This window comes from Sander lucioperca, chromosome 4 (genome assembly GCF_008315115.2).
Source record: "Sander lucioperca isolate FBNREF2018 chromosome 4, SLUC_FBN_1.2, whole genome shotgun sequence".
In the NCBI taxonomy this organism is placed as follows: Eukaryota; Metazoa; Chordata; class Actinopteri; order Perciformes; family Percidae; genus Sander; species Sander lucioperca.
In genome coordinates, this window is record NC_050176.1 from 19161050 (window position 1) to 19180135 (window position 19086).

General features: G+C 42.0%; 1 protein-coding gene across 1 annotated transcript in view; it reads right to left on the reverse strand.

The window, feature by feature from the left end:
• The window catches only part of LOC116042140 (B-cell receptor CD22-like), a 52797-nt gene extending 35173 nt beyond the window's left edge, over positions 1-17624 (reverse strand). Inside the window, exons 1-4 of the mRNA XM_036000930.1 lie at positions 17532-17624; positions 3534-3607; positions 2065-2409; positions 108-335 (exon numbers count right to left, since the gene is read on the reverse strand). Of these exons, the coding sequence (XP_035856823.1) occupies positions 108-335; positions 2065-2409; positions 3534-3603 (643 nt within the window). The 5' untranslated portion in view covers positions 3604-3607; positions 17532-17624. The remainder of the gene's footprint in view (positions 1-107; positions 336-2064; positions 2410-3533; positions 3608-17531) is intronic.
• Between the last annotated feature and the right edge of the window lie 1462 nt (positions 17625-19086).

Genomic DNA, 19086 nt, shown 5'->3' on the forward strand with positions numbered 1-19086 from the left:
ATAAATCACCAAATACCACAGAGTTACATGAAGTTAAGGTACAGTACAAAAGGTTAAAGACTCCACTAGATGGTGTTATGTCAGAGGAAGACTGTAAGTAAACTCACACACTGAAGGAGAGGGGAAGTCCTCATGTCCTCTTACAGCACAGGAAAAGCTGTCTGCAGGATCAAAGGAGGCTGAATAAGAATCAGATGTTTGTCCCTGAATGTTCTGTCCATTCTTGTACCAGACGTAGGAAGGATGACCAGGTAGAGGACAACTGCTCTGACACTTCAGCTCTGCCCAGTTGTAGAACTCGTAGACCTCTAATCTTCTCACCTGCACCTGGAGACCTGAATATGTGAATAAGGAACAGAAGTCTTAATTTTAGACTGAACTGTCAACACACACACACACACAAACACACTTCATAAGATGTACACTTGTAAGTGAATTATAAAATATTTGGATTAAAAGTTACCTGTGACAGACAAAGTGATTCCAGGATAACCGACATAGTTCCCACCTTGGTTTGTTGTGAACCTGAACTTGTACACAGCTGAGTCTCTCTCTCTCAGGTCTGAGATTCTCAGAGAGCAGTCCTTGTTTTCAGAGTGATACTGCACACGACCTGAATACTCTGAGACTGTTGTCAGATCCACCGGTTGACTATTACTCACTTGAGGAAACCAGAATCTTTTCTCAACTTTGGTAACATGGTGATTTATTCTGGATGGGTATGTGTAGCTGCAGGGTATGTTCACTGTTGATCCTTTAACAGCACAGATCCGAGTAGAGGTGTAAGTCACTCCCAAGCCATACTGACCCTTTATCACTGTAACACAAAGCACATCAGGAAGCACAATGAATTAATACCTTCAGTGCATCAGTCTAACAAGAACTGAATTAAAATATAGAATGTCAGAAAATGCCTGAAAAGTTTATCTTATGTGAACACATTCAACATTTGATTTAAGGCCAAGTTTGTTTTCCAGGTGGAACATACTTTAAGTTGACAATAGTTAACAGATGACAGAGCTTGAGTTTCCTCTATATTAGAAACTAAATGGTGTCCTGTTACCATGGTTACTAGTTTGACATTTTGTTACTGACTCAGTGGAGTAAACAAGGAAATGATTGAGTTTCAGTGTGTTTGGACACTGTCATGTCTACTGATGACCTCTGCTGGTTAATAAGATACATGAGGGCATTAAATAATGAAAATGTGTCAGACATGATTTTTCCTGCTGTGACATTTTCTGACATCATCACTTCCACAAAGAAACTTGATCGGACAGATCTTCTAACACTAATAACTCGTAAATATGCAGGACTTTTCATCCACATGTTTTGTGGATGGACCAGAAAAAAAAATGTTAGTTTAAACCTGGACCCATGAAGTGTTTTAATTTGAAAATGAACAGTCAAAATTGAAAAACTTTGTCAAATAAAGTTAAAAGAACAGATTCAAGAAAAACAGACACATCTTGCTTTGCTAAATGTCTAGTTTGAGCTGTTCTTTTACAGCTTTATAGTGAGGTCAGGAAATAAGAGATAATTGATAAGTGCTTAGGTTTTCATTCATTCATCAATCACCAAATATTACTGAGTTACATGCAGTTCAGGCTCCACTAGATGGTGTTATGTCAGAGGAAGACTGTAAGTAAACTCACCCACTGAAGGAGAGGGGAAGTCCTCATGTCCTCTTACAGCACAGGAAAAGCTGTCTGCAGGATAAAAGGAGGCTGAATAAGAATCAGATGTTTGTCCCTGAATGTTCTGTCCATTCTTGTACCAGACGTAGGAAGGATGACCAGGTAGAGGACAACTGCTCTGACACTTCAGTTCTACCCAGTTAGAGGACCAGGAGACCTCTAATCTGCTCACCTGCACCTGGAGACCTGAATAATAATAATAATAATAATAATAATAATAATAATAATAATAATAATAATAATAATAATAAACATAAATCTTCATTTTAGACTGAACTGTCAAAACACCCAAATGCAAGTAACTTTCATGTTGTCATCGAGATGTTGAACACTAAGTAATTTATTAAATATTCAGATGAAAAGTTACCTGTAACAGACAGAGTGACTCCAGGTGAACCAGTATATTTCCCTGTTAAATGGTTTGTTATGAACCTGAACTTGTACTCAGCTGAGTCTCTCTCTCTCAGGTCTGAGATTCTCAGAGAGCAGTCCTTGTTATACACACGGCCTGAAAATTCTGAGTCGGTTGTCAGATCTTCAGGTTCATGATTATTCATTTTAGTAAACCATAATGTTCTCTCAACTGTAGTAACACTGTCTTTCCATCTGAATGGGTATCTGTAGCTGCAGTGTATTTCCACTGTTGATCCTTTAACAGCACAGATCTGAGTAGAGGTGTAAGTCACTCCCCAGTCATACTGACCCTGTATCACTGTAACACAGAGCACATCAGGAAGCAGCATGAATTAATAACTTGAGTTAACAATCAGTTAATAAGACAAAGTGATCATACTACCAATGTGATCTAGGGAAAGGTAACCTGGACAAGCTTCAAAATCCTCAATAATCAGACCAATTATCTGCAGCCATTAAAAAAGTCATAAAAAATTCCTCATCATGCATCTGTCTAACTTAACTGTATTTTAGAATTTCATCAGGTTTCATCATATTTTATTATAGTTGGGACATAGAGATATGTGTTACTTCTGGATGCTTTGGCTTTGGTTCTTTCATTAAAAAAACATTTGCAAAAATAATCCTGAGAAGTGTTTCTTACATGTCAACAAAAATGTGTGTTTTAAGTTCCTCTTTTAGGGACTTTCCAACTCCTCTTAAAAATAACTTTTTTTCAAGTTATTTCAGAATTAAACCAGAATGAACAGGCAAAGAGAAGTCTAAACACAAAGGAAAAGTTAAATATGTTAACAGTTGAACAGCTGATGTATAATAATTTACATTAAACATTTTCAGGGATAATAGTAAGTATATGAGTCGGAACATTTCCTGGTTAGTTTCCTCTCTGTTCACTCTGAGGTCAGGTTGATGCTGAGTGTGAAAACTAAAAAGAAATGCAGAACACTGAAGTCAGAGACTACAGAAGGAAGTAGCAGGGTTGGGCTCAGATGTGTGATCAATAAAGAGAAGTTGAGACGGTATGTGATGCCTTTACTGACCAGTATTCCTTTAAACAAAAAACAACCAGGGTCGTCTTTAGAACAGATTAAACAGTAATATGTTTTCACAGAGTGAGGAGGGAACGGTTCTGAATAAAAACCACAATATTCTCTGTTTACATCATGTAAAAGTGCTTAGCACACAGTTACTTCATGCAAAGGACAAAATTAAAAGATACTGTCCAATTAACACAACATCAAACTAAACTGATACCGTCTGCCGAGTTTCCACATTTGTAAACAAAGTTAATATTTTTAGCGTTTCTGGAAGTTTGCCTTTCACACAACTCTGATCCACTTATTCACACATAATGACCTTCAGTCCCACATTTTCCCAGAATCCCTCTTTTAAAGAATGAATGTAACTGTAGATATACAGTACCTGACACAGAGAGAAGGAAGACAACAAATCCACTCTCTGCTGCAGTTAAACTCATAGCTGCTCCTCTCATCTCTCTGTGTGAGACAATAAAACATGTCAGCAGATAAAATAATGTACACAGGAGGTATGCAGTATCAATAAACAATAATCAATAAACTGGTTCTACTTACAATGAAGACGGACGTCGTCTTTAAAGACGCCTCTCCTCAGTTGTCAGTGAGCAGAAGACAGATATCAGACTGGTAAAGACTACATTTCCTTCCTCTTTTGTTAATTAATATGCATGATGAGGCACATGTCAGGAAATACCCACAACACAATAAAATGCTGTTGTTTTACAAACCATAACATTAAAAAAGAAATTAATATTGGCCTTTTGGTACCAAACCTGTTTTGCTGCCAACATCCCACCGACACCAGAAAAGAGCATTCATAAAGAGAAGAGAGAAACAGACAGACAGTTCATCTCTATGTGCACTGAGACAGGATGTCACACAGTCTGCAGGCAGGGTTCAATATTAGCAACATCCACCAGCACAATGCTGGTAAAATATGCAAGTAGCTGGTAGATTTACTAAAAAAAAATCCATAATCTATTGAGTGGCTGAAGACATTAATAACATTCACTAGCCGTTTGGCTGGTTGACAAAAAAGTTCATTTTAAAGCCTGTCTGCAGGTGACAGAACAGGAATGTATTTGACCTGTGAACCATGAGGCAGTTTTACTGAACAGGAGGAAGAGCAGAGTATTAATTACAAGAGGGGATGGAAATATGTATATTCTTTTCTTGGTGTGTCTCCTCTCTGTTCTCTCTGTGGTCAGGTTGCTTCTCTTTGCAGAGAAATGCAGAACACTGAGGTGTGAGAAACTCACATGCATGTTAGTGTTAACTAAACATGAACATGTAACACAAAACATCATGAGGGTTTGGGTTGACACAAGTATATAACGTATAAAAAAGTACTTTTAATGACTTTGGCTTGTTTAGGTGGATCAGTTGGATAAACTGTTCAGAGATGTCCTACATTTAAAATGGGATAAAACAGGAAACTAGAAGGGTAACTCTGAGAGTGCAGACCTCCACCAAGCCATGCCCTATTTCATTATGCTAATGCAGTGAGATTTTTCCCAGTCTGAAACAAATTTTTCTGATTATTCCGACACCACATACATGCAACACAAATGCTCTATCTCACAATGTTAATAAAAGTGAGAAATAATTTGTGTATCCTCACCGTAGTTTGGATCCGCTCCAAAATGTAATGGTTTCTTCCTAGGGCCGATCTACACCCTTTCACCAGGTTTCATGAAAATGGGGCCAGTACATTTTCTGTAATTCTGTTGACAGACAGAAAAAGGAAGGAACAAACAAACTTACAGACAAACTGAGTCGAAAACATAACCTCCTTGGCCTAACATTTAAAAAAACATTCAGACCTCCCAGCATGCAGCCAAATAAAACAGAAACTACCTGCATGGCTAGATACCACAGGAGGTAAAGGAGAAAATGTGTCTCTTTGTAGTTTGGGTGGAGTCAGCCTTCAAAGCAGACAGTGGAGGGAGCGCTCAGAGTGATGGAGCCTGAATGGGCCACACAGATACTGAATCAGGACCCTGAGACATTTTACCATCCATCCCTGATTGTTCACTCACATTTAAATTCACTTTAGGTTCTTTATTTTCACATTTTATGAGTGAAAGTATTTGTATTTAAGTCTTTGACCCTGGACATTTAATTTATTAAGCATTAGAGGTTCAGATTAAGATCAGGAAGTGTCAATAGTGTCAGGTTTGCTGTAGTAAAACCCAAAAGCAGATCAGACCAGGGGTACGTCCCATAGCACTTAAATTGACTCCTTGAAGTTTCCACTTGCCTCCCTTCCTCACGTCTTAGTCCCTTCTACCGAGGAGGCCCGGGAGACACGAGAAAATCATCGGAGGAGAGAGGCAACGAGCAAATGTGTTTTAGAGAGATGAGACGTCCTTTCCTCTGAAGCGTCACATGACTTCGTCAGCTGTTTGGGCGGAGTTAGAAACTCCTTCAGCTGCACGGCTTCTGGGAAGGCTGCTCTCTTGTAGGTAACACTTTATTTGAAGGGGTGTTCATAAGACTGACATGACGCTGTCATTATTATGACATGACACCTTTCATGAACATGAAGGAGTCATTTTGAGTCTTCATGACTGTTATTAATTGTCATTCGGTAAATTATGACACTTTTAATGCAAAGTTAGCATTGTCCGAGATGTCTTTGTCATGATAACTTGACTTTAGCGAAGACAACAATCTCTGTGTAAACTTGACATTAACCTAGACTACATAACCTGTCATAAATATGTCATGACAGGTGTATAAATATTTTGTTAACAAAATGTGTGTATGTGCTTGTTGCAAAAGAGCTGTGTTAGTCATTAATGAAGTGGTTAAAAGTACTCCGGGTGACCTCTGATGCACAGAAAGTTAAGCTTAAGTCATAAAAAATAGTTTAGGCTTTCATGGCATAGAGGTACAGTGTTTGAATGTTGCGAGAACGGAAGAGGAAGTTGCACCACAAGGTCCTGATCTTGTGTGTGTGTGTGTGTGTGTGTGTGTGTGTGTAAGATAACAGTTTCTGTCTTAAGAACAAAAACTGAAGGGAGAGGATTGATCAGGGCTCACACTTCAGACGAGATCTTGGTGGACCGGCTCTGACTTCACTGTCTGAACGCTAGGGAAACTTAGATGCTGTTTGTGAACCCACAATTGTGTTGTAACTCTTATGCTGTACTCAGTAAATTTGCTTAACTGAACTCTTTGTCTTGTAACATCCTGACTGTATGTCCCTATAGGGACACCGTAGCCCCCGGGCAATATCCCTGTACTCTCGCGAGAGTCGGTGTGTGATCGAAGATGGTGGAATAAACAACACGTTAGTAACGTCCAGTGTCCGTTCCAGTTAATAATATAAGCTAGTTTAGCCAGTGTGCAAACCAGTATATATTACATGGTGTCAGAGTAGAGGCTCTAATACTCACGTTCCGACAGAAGATGGATAGTTTCGGCGTTCCAGCACCCAAGATGGATTGGGATTCAGCGAACCTACCTGAAGCGTGGCGACGTTTCAAGCAGCACGCAGAGTTGATATTCTCTGGACCCCTACGGGAGAAACGTGAACAGGACAAATGCAGTTACCTTCTCTTGTGGATCGGAGAGAAAGGACGGGACATTTTCAACACATGGACACTAACAGATGAAGATGCAAAGAAACTGCAGACATACTACGATAAGTACACTTCATATCTCGCACCAAAGTCTAACCTGATATACGCAAGATATCGCTTCCATGAAAAGATGCAAGGGGATGGGGAAACTTTCAAACACTTTGTCACCGAGCTAAAGCTGCTAGTTAAAGACTGTGGATACCCCAATAGCGACGAGATGGTGCAAGACCGCGTTGTTTTCGCTACAAACTCACAGCGAGTGCGGGAGAAGTTGCTCAGCCATGGAGTGGAGCTAACGCTGGACCAAGCCATAGACATAGCGCGCTTTCACGAGCTAGCGCAAGCCCAACTCAAAGAGATGGTCGGAGGCAGAGACCCCAGCAACAATGCTTTACATGCCATAGGTTGAAGACCTGAACAGAGATGAACACACACGAGTTACAAAGCCAGGCCGAGGGAGTCCGCCACAGCACACAGAGAATGTGACCGATGCGGAGGCCTGCACACTAGGGCTGGGAGTATCGAACTAAATATCGATAGTATCGATACCAAGATGAGTATTGGTATCGGATCGATACTGTCGTGATGAGATCGATACTTTTGTTGCAGTTTCTCTCTGAGTTCATGCGAGCACAGCGTCTCTCCAAGTCTGTGCGCAGCGTGCAAACAGCCTCTCTCTCTCTCTCCTCTCTCTCTCTCTCTCTCTCTCTGAGGCGGAGAGTCAGAAGTGTGTTGTTTATATTGTTATATTCATATTTATACATTGTGGCTTTTGTTTACTTATTTTGCACAACTGACTTTATTTTTCACAGATATCTGTGTGTAATGGAAGGTATTTTTGGTTGTGTTGTTGACTTTGTTATATTATATTTTGTTATATTATTTTATTATTTTTATACCGTTACATTGTTTATATTGTTCTAGTTAGTAAATAAAAACATTTAGATTTGCCTAAAATCTTTGTCCTGTGTTTTATCATAATCATAATCAACTAACTAAAAGGCAAAATCACAAAATGATTCAATGATCGTGACGTTACTTGGTATTGGATCGATAACAAAATTCCCAGTATCGCCCACCCTACTGCACACCACCAAAGAGGGTGCCTGTCCAGCCAAAGGCAAGCAGTGCATGAAATGCAAAAAACTCAATCACTTTGCAAAAGTCTGCAGGTCAAAGCAACACACAAGAAAAGTGATACACAATGTGGATGAAGACACTGAAGATGAGCAGGTAGAATTCTTTATTGATGGACTTACAACCGAAAACACCGGAAAACGTAATGAACAAGCTTATGCTGAAATTGAAATCGGAACTCAGAAAGTCAAATTCAAAATTGACACTGGCGCACAGACCAATGCAATTCCCGTACACATATTCGAAAGACTGTTTAGAGATACTGCCACAAAACCAGCCACCAAAAGGATATCTGGCTATGGTGGAGAGTTGCTGAAAGTGAAGGGCACCTGTCATCTGAAGTGTAGGTACAAAAACACCTCCATTGTACTTGAGTTCTGTGTTGCCAACTTAGCGACTTTGTCGTTAGATTTAGCGACTTTTCAGACCCCCTTAACGACTTTTTTTCAAAAAAGCGACTAGCGACAAATCTGGCGACATAGAAAGTCGCCAGTATTGTCCAGCGAGCACGCGAGGTATTTCTCTCCTGTAGCCACCAAAACAGTCTTCTGTTTGACAAAGGACTTGTCTCCGTACTTGTCTTATTAGATCTTAGTGCTGCATTCGATACTATTGACCATACCATCCTCTTACAGAGACTGGAACATTTAGTTGGCATTAAAGGAATCGCACTAAACTGGTTTAAGTCCTACTTCTCTGATCGATTGCAATTTGTTAATGTTAACAATAAACCCTCCAATTACGCTAAAATTAACCATGGCGTTCCTCAAGGCTCAGTGCTTGGACCAATTCTATTCTCCTTATATATGCTTCCTCTAGGCAATATTATTAGGAAACACTCAATTAACTTTCACTGTTATGCGGATGACACCCAATTATATCTGTCAATCAAGCCAGACGAAACCAGCCAGCTAGCTAAACTTCAAGATTGCATTAAAGATATAAATCATGGATGGCCTACAATTTCCTGATGTTAAACTCAAACAAAACCGAAGTTATTGTGCTGGGCCCGAAACACCTACGAACCTCATTAGCCGAAGATATAATTACTCTGGATGGCATTGCCCTGGCCTCCAGTACTACTGTCAGAAATCTAGGAGTTATTTTTGATCAGGATCTATCCTTTAACGCCCATCTAAAACAAACCTCTAGAACAGCCTTTTTTCACCTTCGTAACATTGCTAAAATTAGGAACATCCTATCTCAAAACGATGCAGAAAAACTAGTCCATGCATTCGTTACTTCCAGGCTGGACTACTGTAATTCCTTATTATCAGGATGCTCAAATAAGTCCGTTAGGACTCTCCAGCTGATCCAGAATGCTGCAGCGCGTGTTCTGACAAGAACTAAGAAAAGAGATCATATTTCTCCTGTATTAGCTTCTCTGCATTGGCTTCCTGTAAAATCCAGGATTGAATTTAAAATCCTTCTTCTGACCTATAAAGCTCTAAATGGTCAAGCTCCTTCATATCTTGAGGACCTCTTAGTACCTTATTGTCCCACTAGAGCACTACGCTCCCAGAATGCAGAGTTACTTGTGGTTCCTAGAGTCTCTAAAAGTAGAATGGGAGGCAGAGCCTTCAGCTATCAGGCTCCTCTCCTGTGGAACCAGCTCCCAGTCTGGGTTCGGGGGGCAGACACCGTCGCTACATTTAAGACTAAACTGAAAACTCTCCTCTTTGATAAAGCTTATAGTTAGGGAGTGAGGAGTTGCAGTGAACGCCTAGACCGGCGGGGCAGGGCGTATAGCTACAGACACAGCACCCCTGCTTTTCTCTGCTTCTCTTTACAGTCATCAGATTTACCTATCGTATAATCAATAATATAGTGCCTCTCCTAGTTAAGCTGCTATTATTCTAGACTGCCGAGGAAGTTCCTTCTTATGACACGCTCTTTTCTTTTGTTTCCTTTTATGCACATCCTGTCTCAGAAGTGCTTGTTACTCACCTAGCTCTGGGGAGTTTACTCCCCGGAGTCCTTATGTTTCTTCTTCGCCCAGAACATCTCCTCGGATTAGGGCGACACCAAGACCTGGGTCTTGGGTGCAGCTGTGGCTATGGACCTGCTACACCAGGCTACGCTCTGCGATTCCCTGCAATGCCCGGCTACGTCCTGCTGCGTCCACCGCGTCCACCCATGCTCTGCTGTGCCACGCTACATCCTGTACCGTCATAACCCCAACCGTCAGACACCGCCCACCAAGAGTCTGGGTCTGCCGAGATTTCTTCCTAAAAGGGAGTTTTTCCTCGCCACTGTCGCAATAGCCACTGCTAATGTTAATGTTAATGTAATGCTTGCTCTTGGGGGAACTATTGGAATTGTTGGGGCTTTATAGAGTGTGGTCTAGACCTACTCTATCTGTAAAGTGTCTCGAGATAACTCTTGTTATGATTTGATACTATAAATAAATTGAATTGAATTGTTCTGTGACAGAGGAGCAGCCTCTCCCCTCTCTCCTCAAGTGCAGCAGCACTGCGCACAGTGTGCAGGCAGGTAGAAGGGGAGGGGGGGACAGGGTGTGTGGGGGCTGGTGTAGGTAGGACAGACAGCAGGACGCGACGGGAGAAAGACGCCGCTGAGCTGGCCTGGCCCTGGGCAAGCCAGCCTTCTTTGAGAATTCTTTATCGATCTTTTTCCCTCCCTTTGTAGAATTTCATTTTTTACTTCTAAGATAGGCTACCTAAGTAATAATTACAAGGTAAAATAAATTTCTGTATTGAATTTGTGATTATTTGGCAAAAGAGTTATATTTCTTTCTATCTACCTTGCTGACACAACCACTAAGCTTTATACAAATGATTGCGTAATGACGTCAAAAATATGCAAATGAGCGTATGACGTCATCTAGCGACTTTTAGCGACTTTTGGAGTTAGTGCTAGCGACTTTCACTGGAAAAGAGTTGGCAACACTGCTTGAGTTCTACATAGTAGACACCAAGGCACCCCTCAGTCTAGGGATGAGAGCTAGTCTAGACTTTAAAGTGCCAATATTATGAAAAAAATCACTTTTTCTGGGATTTGGGGTGTTATTTTGTGTGTCTGGTGCTTCCACACACATACAAACTTTGAAAAAAAAACCATCCATGCTGTTTTGAGCGAGATAAGGGTTTCTGAATGTGTCCTGCCTTCAGACTCCGGGCGAGCTGTTCAAAATCTGCACAGCTTTCTACATCACTAGCCGAAACGAGCTGGCTAACCGCAACTGTTAGCATTCTAGCGCTAGCATGCTACCTCGTTCTCAATGGCAAAGCACTACAACACACACAAGTTCACCATAATCTACAAAAGAACTACTTACATATGCGCCCTTATTTAGAATAAGTCTCCCAACTAATCCTGCCTTGCAACTGACCGAAGTTGGAGAAACAGCCTTTCTTTTACTGTCTATGGAAACAGCTAGCTAGCATGATCCTTACCTAGCTACTGCGCATGTGCGACTACAAACAAAGATAGTACAGAAGAAGGGATGTCTCACTCTGTAGCTGAAACAGAGACCTGAACACAGAGTGAAAAGAGGATCTGCAGCAGTGAGAGAAAGCTGTGCAGTACAAAAATATAATGTTTTTTGAAAATTAAACCATGTAAACCTATTCTGGTACAGCCTTAAAATACAATTTAAGCTTTAAGCTAATCAAGCTGATAACGGCTGTGGCCGACGAAGAAGTGAAGCTATGCACAGACACAGACAGCCTTCTTAAGGAATTTGCAGACGTCTTCCAGGGCATAGGAGAGTTTCCACGGGAGTGCAACCTCCATGTCGACCTGCACGCCACACCAGTAGTATACCCTCCACGAAGAGTACCGATCGCTCTATGAGATAGACTGAAACAGGAGCTTGACAAGATGGAAGAGAGCAACGTGATCTGCAAAGTGACAGAGCCCACAGAATGCAACGCCCTCGTAGTTGTAGAAAAACCTCAGACTGGCAAGCTGAGAATCTGCCTGGACCCCAGAGACCTCAACAAGGCGATACAAAGGCCCCACTACCCAATTACCGACGCTATAGGACGTCACCACAAAGCTCGCTGGAACGAAGTACTTCAGCGTCCTCGACACTAGATCAGGCTATTGGGCCATAAAGTTGAGTACAAAGTCGTCCCTGCTAACAACATTCAACACCCCTTTCGGCAGGTACAGGTTCCTGAGGCTGCCATTCGGAATCAATTCAGCTCAAGACGAATTCCAAAGGCGCGTCGATGAGACGTATGAAGGCCTCCCAGGTGTAGCCGCCATCCTCGTTTTCAGCAAGACAAAGCTTGAAAACGACAACAACCTCAGGGCCATGCTGACCCGCACAAGAAAAAGAGGGGTAAGGCTAAATCCCGACAAATGCCAGATAGGCGTGTCAGAGGTCAGCTACTTCGGCCACACGCTCTGGAGTGAAGGCCTCAAGCCAGACCCGGCAAAGGTGAGGGCGATACGGGAAATGCAGCCACCCACAAGCAGAGGGAAACCATCCTTGGGATGATTAACTATTTGGCCAGATTTGCACCACATCTCTCTCAGGTGAATGCACCACTACGCCAAGTACTGAAGCAGGACAGTGAGTTCCTATGTGACAAAACCCATGACAAAGCATTCACACAGACGAAAGAACTGATAACACATCACCCTGTGCTTGCGTACTTCGATCCTCAGAAAGAACTGAGACTCCAAGTAGACGCTTCAAAATGTGGCCTCGGCGCTGTCATGCTCCAGGATGAAAAGCCCATTGCCTATGCTTCCAAGTCACTCAACAGCACTGAAGTGAACTACGCTCAGATAGAAAAGGAACTGTATGCAGTTTTATTCAGCTGCAAGTGCTTCCACGAATACATGTACGGCCGGAGAGTGATTGCAGAGTCCGACCACAAACCTCTAGAAGTAATACTCCGAAAACCGTTGGCTGCAGCACTACCGCGGCTACAGAGGATGATACTACAGCTCCAGAAATACAACATCCACATCATCCACTGCCCCAGAAAGGACATCCCAGTGGCCGACACCTTGTCCCGGAAGTCCATCGAGCACCAAGACAGCAGCCTTATGGAGAGCATGGAAGCACAGGTACACACACTCATAAGCACTGTTCCAGTGAGCGACAGCAAGCTACTGGAGATAAAAGACGCGACAGCACAGGATGTACAGCTCACTGCACTTAGAAGAGCCACGCTGAATGGATGGCCTGATGAAAGGAGGAAATGCCCGCCCAGCATCCAGGAATACTGGAATCACAGAGACGAGATATCCGAGATGGAAGGAATACTATTCAAAGGTGAGAAAATCATAGTCCCCCAGAGCCTCAGAGGAGACATGATTCAACGCATACACACAGGACACATGGGCGTGGAGAAAAGCAAGCGTAGAGCGCGAGACCTCCTGTTCTAGCTCGGGATGAGCAAACAGATAGAAGCAACAGTAGAGCAGTGCAACATAGGCCAGGAAAGGCACGATGCCAACCCCAAATAACCCCTGCGGTCACACAACATACCAGAAAGACCATGGCAAGTGGTAGGTACGGACCTCTTCACATGGAACACTCAAAACTTCATCGTCATCGTAGATTACTACAGCAGATTCTTTGAAATGGAGCAGCTTACAAGATGTACCTCACCTGCAGCAATCACCAAACTTAAGTCTGTGTTTGCTCGTCATGGCATCGCAGAGAAAGTCATCAGCAACAACGGACCATGCTACAGCTCTGAGGAGTTCCGCCGCTTCGCAGACGCGTGGGACTTCACCCACACCACCACAAGTCTGCGTTACCCACAGAGCAACAGCCTCGCCGAAAAGACTGTCCAGACAGCGAAGCACATCCTGGACAAGGCGAAAGCTGGAAACAAAGACCCCTACCTCGCTCTGCTGGAGTACAGGAACACTCCAGTGGACAGCCTCCAGTCACCTGCCCAGCTTCTGATGAGCCGATGATTACGCTCCATACTCCCAGTGACGAGCAGACATCTGCAGCCACAGGTAGTACCCCAGAAAGCCGTCCAAGATAGGCGAAAAGCATGTCAACACCGCCAACAAGCATACTTCAACAGAGGCACCAAGCCACTGTCTCACCTACCTGTTGGCACACCTATCTGTTTCCGTCAGGAGGATGGATCCTGGAGACCTGCAACGGTAACACAACACGCACACACACACACAGGAGCTACCACATCCAGACAGGAGATGGACAGACTCTCCGACGCAACCGCTGGCAACTCTGCGAAAGCAGAGATGCTCCAGGCACCAGAGACACACAACATGCAGACACACAACATGCAGACACACAAACCAACAACAAACAGCCCCCGCACCCTGAACCTGTGGATCACCCGCGACCAGCAAATCCACAACAGCCCAGCTACACAACAAGGTTTGGCCGCATCTCCAGGCCAAGACAAGTCCTCGACTTGTAACGTAATGTAAAGGGTGTAGGCGGATCGCTGCCCTAAAAAAAAATAAAAATAAAAAAAGAAGAAAAAACTCACTTGTAGTTCAACTGTTGTTTCTTGTTCCTAATCACTTGCTTCTTGCCTTAAAAAATAACAAAGAAGGAAAATAAGAGAAAAGAGGTGAATGAAAAAATAAGTACTTACCTGTTATTTACCTGTTTGGAAACATAAAGTAAGTTAGTTTACTTACCTGTTACCTACATGTTACTTGAATTCTGCAGGAAATGAGAACCTTGCTCTCTATCTTGAACACTATTGAATTGTTTGCACTCATGTCCTAGGCCATTTAACTGCTGCCTTTATCTGTTTACATTTAGTAATGACACTAATGACCAAAGAATGTATTTTTGCAGATTCCTTATATGTGCCTTCAAACACAAGTGTTAGGTTCAGGGAATTAATGTTGTGTGTGTTTTTGTAATGCCATTTTCTCTTAAGAAGGGAGATGTAACATCCTGACTGTATGTCCCTATAGGGACACCGTAGCCCCCGGGCAATATCCCTGTACTCTCGCGAGAGTCGGTGTGTGATTGAAGATGGTGGAATAAACAACACGTTAGTAACGTCCAGTGTCCGTTCCAGTTAATAATATAAGCTAGTTTAGCCAGTGTGCAAACCAGTAAATATTACATGTCTCAGATTGATCCTCGTGTTCTGGTAAACTTAAGTCCGATATAGAAGATGTAATAAAGTAATAAATTGGAGTCAGATTTGACAGGCCTTAGGGCCTCATTTGGACACAATTCCACTACACAGGCCCAATTATCAAACTTTAATAAACTATTTAGCTTCATGTGTTAACATTACATTAAAATGTAATTAAGAGGTTGGTTTTTACATCATGAGAGCATTATAATTGTGTCATGAATATTTTTCCTTGACCTCAAGTAAAGTGAAACAATTTGAACCTGTCATGAAGTTTGATTTCATCATCAAATGCTTATATGACGGTGTCATGAATAATAGCCATAACCTCAAGTAAAGTGGAACCATTTGGATTTGTTATTAAGATGTCTTAAAAATTATAAGACCAGTTTGACGACAGTGAATGCAGTACCGAGGTGTCAGGTTATGTTGTCTAGGTTAATGTCAAGTTGTCATTACAAAGACATCGACAGATTGTATTGTCTAGTTTAATGTCAAGTTGTTATAACACAGAGATTGTTGTCTTCTTTAAGTCAAGTTGTCATGATGAAGACATTTTGGACAATGCTAACTTTGCATTGAGTGTCATAATTTACTGAATGACACTTAATGACAACAGTCATGAATACTCAAAATGACTCCTTCATGTTCATGGCAGGCGGCCATCACCGAGGAGGGACAGAACAACTTCTGGTTCAGACGAGGACAGAGGAGCTATCAAATAAGGGTGAAGAGATTCAGCCCAGGAGAGTGAGTCTAGCAGTTTATTTTCAGACAAGAAATGCATATGCATAGAGAAGTTAAAAAAGGAAGGGTCAAATATGTATTTTAATATGAATGAATAATAATGTATTATGGATAATTATTAGAGTACATTTCTTGGTTAGTTTCCTCTAGGTTCACTCTGAGGTCAGGTTGATGCTGAGGTAAGTGTGAAAATTGAAAAAAAATGCAGAACACTGAAGTCAGAGACTACAGAAGGAAGTAGCAGGGTTGGGCTCAGATGTGTGATCAATAAAGAGAAGGTTGTATGTGATGCCTTTACTGTGAGACTAATATCCCTCCAAAAACGTCAACGTGATAAAAGCGAGCTGTCGTTTCTACAACAGAGGCCTGTACTACGAATCAAGATCAACATGCCCTGGATTTATTTCAGTTACCCGGCTTCACTAACCCTAACAACCGCGGTCCCGCATAAGCTGTGTCACAACGGTGGTTATCAACTAGTTCAATCAACACAGGGTTTTCCAATCCAGCGGCGCGCGTTCACATAAAAGAGGCGGTGTTTGCACAGCACGACCAATCGCAAACATCTACCAGAGTCGCATATTTGATATAAGAAGAGCAAATTATAATTCTACATAAATATGAAGAACACAGACACTGTTTCGCAGGCAAAGCGCAATACAGTCGCTGCTTCCTAAAACAGGAGGAAGGCTGGCAAAAAAATAGCCGACGCTGTAAATGCGTAAATCACAACACTTATCAATATCTTCCCCCTCAGTCAGGACCAAGATCTGACTATAATTACACTTGTCCTTTCCATAAACTGCCGTTGCTTTAGCCTATTATTTCAGTTGCAACCCTGGCAGTGGAAGCAATCGTGAGAGCAAATAAAACATATAAAAACATAATTCAAACCGCTTTGGGCAGTGGCAACACACGGCTCAAGATGCCGATAGCCTATATGTTATTCCCTCCCATTAAAATCTATATATTTCATAAAAATACCCATCAGGGAATGTTAACGGGGTTGTCGGTCTCTAAATGTTTTAAATTTTATGAGCGCATCCCTCTCTCCCTCTCTCTCCCTCTCTCTCCCTCTCCCTCTCTCTCCCTCTCTCTCCCTCTCTCTCTCTCCCCCTCTCCGCGCACCGAGCTCCGCCTGGTCTTACCGTCTTACCGTCCTCCATCAATTGAGTGTAGATTGGTCAGTAGGCGGTGCTTTTACACCAGTTGATATCTAATCTCCAAAATAACCTGCTCCCGACCAGGTTAGGTGTTCAGCATAAGTTACCACGGTGATTGAACCCGGTAATAAGTGATCCAACGTCGTGGTACAGAAAACCCTGGGTTGAACCTGAAGTTACCTCGTTAACGCCAAATCTTGCTTCGTAGTACAGGCCTCTGGTGTCATCAGATTAAAGTAATATGTTTTCACAGAGTGAGGAGGTAACAGTTCTGAATAAAAGCCACAATATTCTCTGTTTACAGCATGTAAAAGTGCTTAGCACACAGTTACTTCATGCAAAAGACAAAAGTCAAAGATGCTGGCCAACACAAGAGAAGATCCTTCTAAAATCCAACTGACCCAAAACAAACAAAACTGATAACATCTGAGTTTCCACAATTGTACACCAAACTACTATTTGTAGCATTTCACAGAATTCATTTAAAGAATGAATGTAACTGTAGATATACAGTACCTGACAGAGAGAAGGAAGACAACAAATCCACTCGCTGTAGCAGTTAAACTCATAGCTGCTCCTCTCATCTCTCTGTGTGAGACAATAAAACATGTCAGCAGATAAAATAATGTACACAGGAGGTATGCAGTATCAATAAACTAATCAATAAACTGGTTCTACTTACAATGAAGACGGACGTCGTCTTTAAAGATGCCTCTCCTCTGTTGTCAGTAAGCAGAAGACAGATATCAGGCTGGTAAAGACTACATTTCCTTCCTCTTTTGATCATTAATATGCATGAAGAGCCAAATTTCAGCACACACCCACAACACCATAAAGTTTTGTTGTTTTACAAACAATAAACTTAAAAAAGAAAGAGAAAGAAATTAATATTGGCCTTTTGGTACCAAACCTGTATTGCTGCCAACATCCCACCGACACCAGAAAAGAGCATTCATAAAGAGAAGAGAGAAACAGACAGACAGTTCATCTCTATGTGCACTGAGACAGGATGTCACACAGTGTGCAGGCAGGGTTCAATATTAGTAACATCCACCAGCACAATGGACATGTAACACACATAAACAGTTAAACTGGTAGGGTCTGGTGTAGACACACAATAGTGATATAATGATGTCGATAAGAAAAAGGTACTTTTAATGACTTTGGCTTGTTTAGGTGGATCAGTTGGATAAACTGCAGAGATGTCCTACATTTAAAATGGGATAAAAACACAGGACACTAGAAGGGCACTCTGAGAGTGCAGACCTCTGCCAAAGAACTTTATTTATCTGTTAGGAACTTCATAGGAACATCCAAAGCAATGGGGTCAACCCCTCCCCTTCTCTTAGCTTAAAGTTCTCTTGTTTCTTACTAGAAATTGCTCTCAGCAGATTTCTGAATGGGTGTTAAGAGGAAACTCTAAGATGGGGACGTCTAGTGTCATTTAGGAGGATTTAGATTGTTGTCTACTCTGCACCGTGGCAGACAGGGAGAGGCTACAGAGAGTAGTAAAGGCAGCACAGAGGATCATCGGCTGCCCTCTCCCCTCCCTGATGGACATTTACACCTCTCGTTGCCTCAGCAGAGCAGAAAACATCACCAAGGACAGCTCCCACCCCCCCTCTGATCTGTTTGGTCTGCTGCCCTCAGGGAGGCGCTACAGCTGCATCAGAACAAGGACTAACAGGTTCAAGAACAGTTTCTTCCCAAAAGCCATAACCACTTTGAACTCACACATGCACTGACTTTACAGTCTTACCCCCAACCCCCAGACTCTCTTCTACCCACCTACTGTGCAATATTTAATATTTAATACTTTTTGATAATATTGACAATTCTGTGTAATTTAATTACTGTGCAATATCAGTACTTCACACTGCATTTCACACAGTACATAAAACCATATCTATCTTTATATTTTTATATATGTATATAGCTCTCAGAACTGTGCACCTTACCCCTTTTTTTTTCTGTGCACTACTTATTTCATGTTGACACTGGAAAGGAGTTGCTTTCAATCTTGTAAATGTGTATAATGACAATAAAAGGTATTCTATTCTATTCTAATCAGAGCAGAAAACAAATGGGATGTCAAAGGCTTAACAACAAGCACAAAAAGACTACAAACACCCATCGAATGAGCCATTTAAGAGATTGTACTGGACAAATACTGACTCATCAGGACAAAGAACATAAGAGGGCAAAACTAAATGTTTACTAACTATTAATTTATTTTT